The 9,009-nt window shown below is 50.5% G+C and overlaps 1 protein-coding gene across 1 annotated transcript in view; it reads right to left on the bottom strand.

Annotated features, from left to right (window-relative positions):
- Window positions 1-6,001, bottom strand: part of B4galt1 (beta-1,4-galactosyltransferase 1) — a 47,374-nt gene extending 41,373 nt beyond the window's left edge. The window contains exon 1 of the mRNA XM_038347334.2: window positions 5,470-6,001. Coding sequence (XP_038203262.1) covers window positions 5,470-5,881 — 412 coding nt within the window. The 5' untranslated portion in view covers window positions 5,882-6,001. The remainder of the gene's footprint in view (window positions 1-5,469) is intronic.
- Between the last annotated feature and the right edge of the window lie 3,008 nt (window positions 6,002-9,009).

Consider the following 9,009-nt stretch of genomic DNA (forward strand, 5'->3'; position numbering starts at 1 on the left):
AGTGGTTAAAGATTTTGCTGTGAAATCAGGAGCCCCTAAATCTGAATCCCCAAGTACAAGCTAGGCTATAGCATGTCTATATTCCCAATGCTCCTACAACCAGCCTGGGAGGAGGAGACAGGAGAATCCCAGCAGCTCATGGAATAGGCAGCCCTGCTGTACGCAGCAGCAAACAACAAGAAACCTTGTCTCAAACACTGTGGAAGGCAAGGACTAATACCCAGAGTTGTCTTGTGACCTCCACAGGGTGCAAGCATGCCTACACATGGACACACACACATGTGCGCACACATACGGACGCTCATACACACACACAGACATGCATGCACACAATTCCTTATAAAAGATTACCATTCCACTGCATAAAAAAAAAAAACCCTGCAAACTTCAAGTAGACATTAATTCAAACAGAATTTCAGTCTCTCTTGGCAGGAACAGACAGGGAACAAAGAATGGGAATAAGAAACAGAGGGAGTAAATAAGTTGGAAGTGAAGGAATCTCCAGGTTTGACCAAAAAATAACTAAGCCCCTTTCACAGAGACCCTTAGCCCACTGGGCCCAAGCTAAGCCTGTGGACTGTGCCTCCAAAGTCTGAACGGTCCCAGGGCAGAACCTGTGGGAGGGCTCAGGCTGACTTGGCATCAGCTGCCCCATCATTCTCAACCCCTAAATTAGCCTGGAAATCCCTACCCTGCTGCTACTCAAAGACCATAATACCCAGGCAGATGGCCGTTGATATCTCATTATGATCATTATAAAGCAACAAGTTAAGGTTACCCAGCAGAGCTAATGGGCAGCTTCGGAAAGAAAAGGAAAATTTTCACACAATCAAATAAAATCAGACAGAAGAACTCTGATATCAAGCCTGAGTTTCTTTCTCAGCGAAAGGAAGGGAGGTTTGAATGTTAGGGAAAGGGACACACACGCGCACACACACACACACACACACACACACACACACAGTTCAGAGACACAGTAATTATGTCTCTCTTGTCTAAATTGTACATTGCTGCAAGGGAGACCCTTTTCCTTCTTTGTAGCTCTAGTGCTGCACACAGTACACACTGCAATTCCCAGAGTCATCCCGACATCCACATAAGACCTTTCAGAGGAAGGGATACACAAGCACCTTAGAAGGATCTTCTTTCCACTCTCTGGGCCCTGTCAAGGCAACTCCTGGTCCTCCGAACTAGTCTTTCTGGGCATTAACCTGAGGCAAGAAAACCACCGACTCCCCTCCAGGAATGTTAAACCAAGAAACCATGATTTAAATCCAATCCACATTTGGCTCCTATTTTCCATGTCCCAAGATCATCTGACGTCCTTCTGCCAAGGTGGTTCCCACACTGGAACCTGGGATTTTCCCCTCCATTGCTGGGATTAAACCCAAGGCATTATATATGCAAATCACCGAGCCACAGCCCTAGCAAGTGTAGAATAAAGAACAGGCAGGGCTCACTTTTCCTGCTATAATGTTATTTGGGAGAAATGAACAGGTTTTACCATAAACGAAGATCCAGACTGTCATGGAGGGTATTTCAGAAGCCACTTTCTGGCTACCTGACTGTGTCTGAGATGAGGTGAGGCCTTGAAATATTTTTCCTAGAATGTACTTCTCTGCTCCAAGTAGGTTAGGTTCTGTCTAATATGACTGTTAGATAAAGACAGTAGGATCTGTGTGCACATCAATAAATTATTGCCTCCAGAGAAAAGTAGCAAGGCAAAACTGGCTTAAAGGGCTAGTTACCCAAATTTAAAGCTGCAAGATCTGCATCCAAGTGAGGATCTCTGCACCTCCTCTAATACCCAGGATGAGATTTCACCCTTAAAAGAAAAGGGGATGAGGTCCCAACAGTCATCCAGAGTGGATAAGTCAAGGACAGTCCTCTCCCACGTGTCCCAGCACAGGCTGTTCTAATCAGCCTGCCTGTGTCCGCATGTGCACACATGGGTGAAGGGAGGCAGCAGCCTGATACAGAGAAATGCCTGAGAGCCAAGAGCCCAGAACAGACCTAGCAAGTACTTCATCTTCAGCGTCACTCACAAGCCATGGCAAAGGCTCAGCTAAAAGCACCCTCTCCAAAAGCCAGGGAAATTGTCCCGTCAACAAGTGCTCTAAAAGGGCCTCGACTATCTAGAGCTCCTGTTTGCATCTAGATAAGAATCCTAGGCCAGCAAGACAGCTCAGCAGGTGAAGGTGTTTGCAACCAAGCCTGACAACACGAGTTCCATCCCTGAAACCCACAGAATGGAAAACTACTGACTCTCCACACTCACACCATGGCACACAGGTCCACACACACACACACAAACACACACACACACGCATTAATATTCCCTTTTGAACAAATGATGAGTTATCTCCTTAAAGCATAGTTGAGCAAGAAGGGCCTCTGAGATTGAAGTTGCCCAGAACTCACTGCCCCCTTGACGGATTTGCACTATCTGTCCCAGGTCCCAGCACAGCCTGCTAGCCCTGTTTCCCCCAATGAATCCAGCCTGATATGCTTGTCTACCTTCTCGACCAACACCACACCCAAAATGCCTGTGCCACAGCCAGTCAAATCATGTTGAGCTGTGCCAAATATGAGCAGATAAAACATTCGAGAAGAAGATAAACATTCTGGGAAAGTGCAGCAAGCTGCAGCTCCTCCCATCTCGGGCAAACATCCAGGTGGCCAGAAAAGAGAGCCTCATTGCCATGGTCAGTAGAGTGTACAGTGCAGTTACCTGGAAGCCTGTCACGGGGCTAGAGGAAAAAAAAGCCTGAACTAACTAGAATTCTCTGGGCAAGTTGGAGAACTTCTCAGGAAAGGTCAACCAGCCCCTATAGCCTGCACTGGGGTTGGGGAGGATGGAACAGACAGCCAGGGACTCATACTAGCCCCACAGGAGAGAGGAGTCCTCCCGCTATCACTAGTACTCCAAACAATGCAGCCTGCCCCCAGTCAGACCTATTGCAGAAGCACGATTCTAACCTCAGCCTATCTAAAGTCCATTCAAGTGTCCTGGCGAACCGAAGCCAGATCTAACAGCAACCTAACAGCAGCCTGGTCTGGTCCCTTACCACCTCAAAGTCACCAGCTATCAACTGAAAAAGATCCAAGCGTCTAGCTCAGACCGCTGGACACCAGAAAGTAGAGAACTCAGGGAAAGGAACTGTAAGTAGTGAAAGGGCCACAGTGCTAACCTCCAGGGATGCTTCCTCCCACCAACCTCAAAACCACGGCCAAGGGCTTCAACTGACACCTGCCCAGCCGAACAGATGGGCCCCGAGACACACACACACACACACACACACACACACACACAGTCCCTGGCAGATTGAAAGCTTTCTTAAGATTCCTCCTGGCCAGGAACTGCCTGCCCTCCAAAAGTTACACCTAACCATTCAAATCTAAGAGTGCAGTTAAAAAATAAAAAAGTTAATTAAAAACCTCTACCCTCATTTCTGGGATTGTGGCCTCAGCAGCAGCCTAAACATCAGTCCCATGCAAGTCACATGAAGCTAGTCAGGCCCTGGCCTCTGGCTCCGTAGTCTAAAATGTTGTCTCTCTGAAAGGTCCTTTTGAGTTGTCTGTTTTAGAATTAATTTAGCAACACCACATTACTAAGCCAAACTCAGCAGAACTATAGCCACCACTGTCTCTCATATTTCAGCAGGAAGACCCTATACTCCAAACAACTATAAATATGGGTACCCGGTTTTCATTTTGAAACAAACAGGGTCTGATGTATACCAGGCTAGCCTCCAACTTACAACACAGAGGATGACCTTGAACTTCTGATCGTGCTGTCTCCACCTCTCAAGTGCTATGGTTCCAGGCATGTTCACAGAGCTCAGTTTTATATGGTGCTGGGATCACACCCAGTGCTCTCTGCATGCTAGGCAAGGACTCGACCGACTGAGCTACGTGCCTGGCCCTGGAGTACTTTTTACTAGTTTGTCTTTTTATCTGCATAATGCCCAGGCAACAACCAAAAACAAAAGCAAAAGGCCCAGACGCTCTGTAATCTGGGGACCTGCTCTCCTCCTCTGTGTTCTTCAGTGACATCTCTACGGGATCTACGGAAACAATGCCTCCCAGCCTCAAACTCTATTATTGATTACTTGCTATCTTGTGCTTACTGTGTACACAATCTCAACTAGCCCTACAACAACCCAGTGAAGTAAGCACAGGCAAGCTTATCTAACACCCCAGGAAGGAACACTACAATGTTTGAAGTTGACGTTTATCAGTAAGACTAATATTCTCCTTCACCTTCCATAGGACTACTCCTGTTTCCCAGATTAACAACCCAGTCCAAAGGAATCCAATTTCCTGCTCATGTTTGGCCGATTCCAAGAGGTTCCTCCCAAACTTGATATGAAAATATTGAAGTAATTATTGGAGAAATTGAGCAAGAGACTATAGGAAGGCCTGCTCTGCCAGGGCTCTCCGGGAACGTGACAGGGCTCTTGGCAGGCTGCCTGCCTGCTGGTGGGGAGGTGGGGCTCCTCTGAACAACATTCTCTTGAACCTGAATTAGAAATGAGCAGTCACCTGGCTGGTAACGATGGCAGCAACCTGTGGTCTACAGGCCAAACAGAGGTCTACCCTGGGCCAGCCTCTTTAGTACTAGAAAGTAAACCCATCTACCCGCTGCCTGCCTAGTGAAGGAAGGGTCAGGGTTCAGATCAGCTAGAACAGTAGTGCCAGAACAGTGTAGCCCCCAGCGATCCGGAGCGATCTGGTTCATTTTAGGCCTCCAGTCCCCTGAGTACACAGGCACTCTGACCCTGGAGAGAGCCAGGCTCACTTTGGTTAAGAGGAACCTTCAGGAGAAGGAACTTGGGAGTGGGAGACGGAAGGCCCCTAGGTCCAGGACCTACCAATAGGAAGAAATCCACAACTGTAGCAACTTTCTAAAAGTTCATCCTCATTATTTAAACCCCTAGTTACAGTGTTTCATTTACTCCTTCAAAACAACTCCCTAAACAGATGCGGTCTATTATCTCCATTAACCAGAAAGCAACCCGTAAAGAGAAAGTTAAGCCATTTGTTCAAAGGCGGAGTGGAGGATGGTGGGAAAGGAGGTGGTTTGCTCAGTCAGTCCTGTCTTCAAACTGTAGAAGTTGCTACCGGTGTTGCTACAGGTAGGCAAGGCAGTATGCGGCCTTTCAGCCTACCGGCTACTTTAAACCGACCCCAACTCCAAAATTTCCAGAACCTTGGGCAAGAACAAGGGTGCTTCCAGGGCCTTTTCTGGTGCTGGGGCCACAAGAGCCTGAGAACTTCCCAACAGGGCCCCAGCCTCTGAGACAACCAGCCAATCTCTCCCGGGTCAGCCCCAAAGTTGGTCTAGGGGGATTAAGTACTCTGATCAAAACCCTGAGGCTAGCAGTCTGAAAGAGATCATAGGGTAACGTCCCCATGACCCTACTGAGGAAATCCGAGGAGTCCCTGACCTCCGATCCTAGTTCTTACCGAGTAGCGGGGACTCCTCAGGGCAAGCGGGTAGCGACAACAGTGCAGTGGTAGGGGGCACTGGGAACGAAGTCAAGTTGCTCTTCGGGCCGGGGTCAAAAGCCGCTCCAGGGCTAGAGGGACCCGGGCGAGGCTTCGAGGAGACTCCTAGAGGAGGCGGCGGCCGTGCGCCCCGAGTCCGGAGCTCTCCTGGGGGCTGCTTGCTGGCGGCGGTGCCGTTCGTGCCTCCCTTAAATGGAGAGGAGACTCCCACTAGCTGAGGCAGGCGGCTCAGGTCGCGGCCCGAGAGGTAATAGACCAGGGTGACGCCGAGGTGCAGCGCGCAGACGGCCACGAGCAGGCGGCAGGCCCGCTGCAGAGACGAGCCGGGCATCGCGGTGCTGCCGCCCAGGAGCGGCTCACGAAACCTCATCTTCCCGCCGCGGCTTTAAGAGGGGGGTGGGCTAAGGATGAGAGGGCGGCCCGCCCGCAGGCCGCCCGCCAGGAGCTACCGGACCACAGCGATCGAGGGAGGGGTGGGGGGGGTGAGGCAGGGAGGGCAGCGCCGGCCGCCCGCGGCAGAAAGCCGACACCCCGGGCCGCGGGACTCCGGAGCGATCAGCAGGGAGCCACAGGCGCGGATGGGCACGGGGCGGGGCCGCGGTAGGGGGCGGGGCCTCAACCGGGTTTTCGGAAGGCGAGGAGAGCGGAACCTGAGGGGGCGGTGCCGCAACGGGGCGGCGCCGCAACGGGGGCCTTCTGAGAAGGGCGGGGCTTGAGGGGTGAGGCTGGGGGCGGGGGGGGGGGGGGAGAGCCTAAGGGGCGGAACCTGCAGCTGGGGATGCGGGCCGCTACGGGAGGGCGGGGCTTGAGGGGCGGGCCCTCGGGAGGGTGGGACGCTGGGAGCAGCGGCTCCAGGGGACTAAACGTGGCGCTCAGCCAGCCCGACTGCATCCAGGGCTTGAACCGGCATCCCACGCCCAGCGGCGCTCGGCTTTTCTTTCGAGCGTTCACCGTGGGGCTTAAGTGCCTTCGAACCACGCTTCCTCGTTAACCGAACTGCTCTCGGGCGATCCCACCACTTCCTGGCGTACCCAAAGACGCGTGTGTGGGCTTGGGACAGCAGCGCGTGAAGCCTAAAGGACTGGCTGGTAGCCCTTGAGGGTAGTGAGAAACTGGAGCGGAGAAAGGTCGTCTAGGAAACCGGCTTCAACACCCCGCGAGGCCAGCGGACCGATTCTCTGGGGCGTTCCAAAGATCGTCTTAGCCTAGCTGGGTCCTCCGGCCTGTGAAGGGGGTCTAGCAAGAAGGGGTGGCTTACTGGGAGTCCTACAACGAGGAAAGGACCAAGTTGCTGTAGTCCCGCTTTGGTGTTTGTCGGGTTGGGGAAACCTCAGGGGCCAACCCAACTTGGTTCTAAGTGTAACAGTGTAGGATGTAAAACGGACTGTTCTGCACACAGGCTTGTGAATTAATGCAGCTCTCTGCAGGTCCCATCCCTTACAAGCATGCGACCTCGCCCTGTGGTGAGAACCCTTAAGACGGGAAATGTTAACTAATTCTAGCTACTCCTGGACTTGGAGAGTGTATTGTTAACCAGTGTATGCCCTGGAATAGGGATTGTTAACTATCTCAGTTTCGTAGATGAGAAAACAGGCTGAGCAGTTTGACGTTTGGTTGCAATCATATAAAATGTACCTGCCCTCTGTTGATTTTCTGGCTGCTCCTCTGGCCTCTTTTTTTTTTTTTTAACTGCTCCTCCTCATCTCCATTTGTTGGTGGGGTCCTGAGGCTGTGGTTCCTGAGGCTTTTTTTATGTCTACACTTACTACTTAGGTGTGATTCTATTAACTGTAGGTCGATGACAACAACAATTTCTGTCTAGCCCACACCTCTTCCTTAACCTTCACCTTCCTGCGTCATCTCACCTGAACAAATCCTGCCCACAACAACCTGACCCCTACACCCTACAGTCCACTTCCATCCTCATCTCCCTCAGAAAGAGGCACCATTGTTTACACAGTTCCCCAAGACCAAAGCCTGAAAGCTATCCTTTGCTCCCAAATGTTGTTCCCAGTCCCTCAATACATCTGTCACTGCTACCTTCAAATGCCAAAGTTTACCACCTGCAGATGTGCAGCCATCCCAGACTAAACCACTATGGTCTTGGTCTGCTTTATACAATTGCCTTCTAAGTAGTTAGCTGTTTCCACCCTTCCCTAGTCTTCTTATCTCAGGGCCTTTGTTCCTGCTCTGCGCTGGACCAGAGATAGTCTTCCCTCAAATTTCATTCAGGTTTCTCAAATGCTACCTTATGGAGAAGACCTTCTTGGTCTTCCCAATTGCTCTTCTGCAAAATCAGCTCAGTCTGCTTCTGCTTTGTTTTATCTCTGAATAACCCAGGGTGGTCTCAAACTTGGCATCCTCCTGCCTCAGCCTCACAAGTCTGACACTACAAGTAGGACTGAATTATTATGACCAGGGATCCTTGTGAGCACTTTCCTTCCTTCCTTCCTTCCTTCCTTCCTTCCTTCCTTCCTTCCTTCCCTTTCTTTATCAAGACGGGAGCCCACACACTATAGCTTAGGCTAGCCTAGAACTCTCTATGAAACCTAGGCTAGCCTAGAACTCTCTATGAAACCTAGGCTAGCCTAGAAGTCACACAGCAATTCTTTCACCTTCATCTCCCAAGTGCCGGGCTTGTCGACCCCCATACCTGGCTTCTAGAAATGGTTGTCTTAGTATGGGAAAAGGAAAAGGGGACCCTTATTGCTGAGTTATTTTAAAGAGCAAAGTCACAAGTTCTCTTCTGAGAGTTGGTCAGGGTGAAGCTAACTCCACCATCCTATGCTAGTAGGGAAATTCTGGTTGGGAGTGAGCTGGGTTGAGGCATATTAGTTCCCTGTCTGAAAAATGAGCAGAGGAAAATGGAGACAAGTCTAGGTCCAGACAATAGCCAGGAAACAGGATTCAAAGAGTGTTAGGGCCACAGATATATCCCAGTATCTTCTGGGCCAGAAATTCAAGAAAAATAACACCACCTGCTAATTGTCTATGGATCGGGAAGACAAAGAACCCACTAAGAACTAAGCCTTTTCTGTACCTGCCAGTTTCCACTTCTGTTTCACCCCAGTAGATCAGAAGGGCATAAAGATCAGAAGGCATAAAATAGTGCCTGGCGCTTTACAGGTCCATAACACAACTCCCAGGCAGTGTGGCAGCAGCTTTTCACTATGGGCTGTTGGCTGGCGGTTCTGATTCCTGTAATAATAACCAAGGCATACACAGGACCTTGGAGATGCACTGTGTGAAGCTGTTTTGAAATTTCCAAGGTTCTGTGTATGCCCTGGTGATTGGGTGCTAATGGAGGCTGGGAACTCAGAAGGCCTAGTTGGGTTAAGTTAATGGGACCTTCATTCCCTAAGTTGACCCTTTCCCCAAAGGCCTTTCCATGTAATGATTTAGGCTGGCAATTGCCTGGGCATCCTCACAAACTGGAGGACACATTCCAAAAGCAGCTCAAGACAAATGCAAGAGCACTTCCTAAGAACCAGCCTTAAA

The sequence above is a fragment of the Arvicola amphibius genome, chromosome 11 (assembly GCF_903992535.2).
Source record: "Arvicola amphibius chromosome 11, mArvAmp1.2, whole genome shotgun sequence".
NCBI classification, from domain to species: domain Eukaryota; kingdom Metazoa; phylum Chordata; class Mammalia; order Rodentia; family Cricetidae; genus Arvicola; species Arvicola amphibius.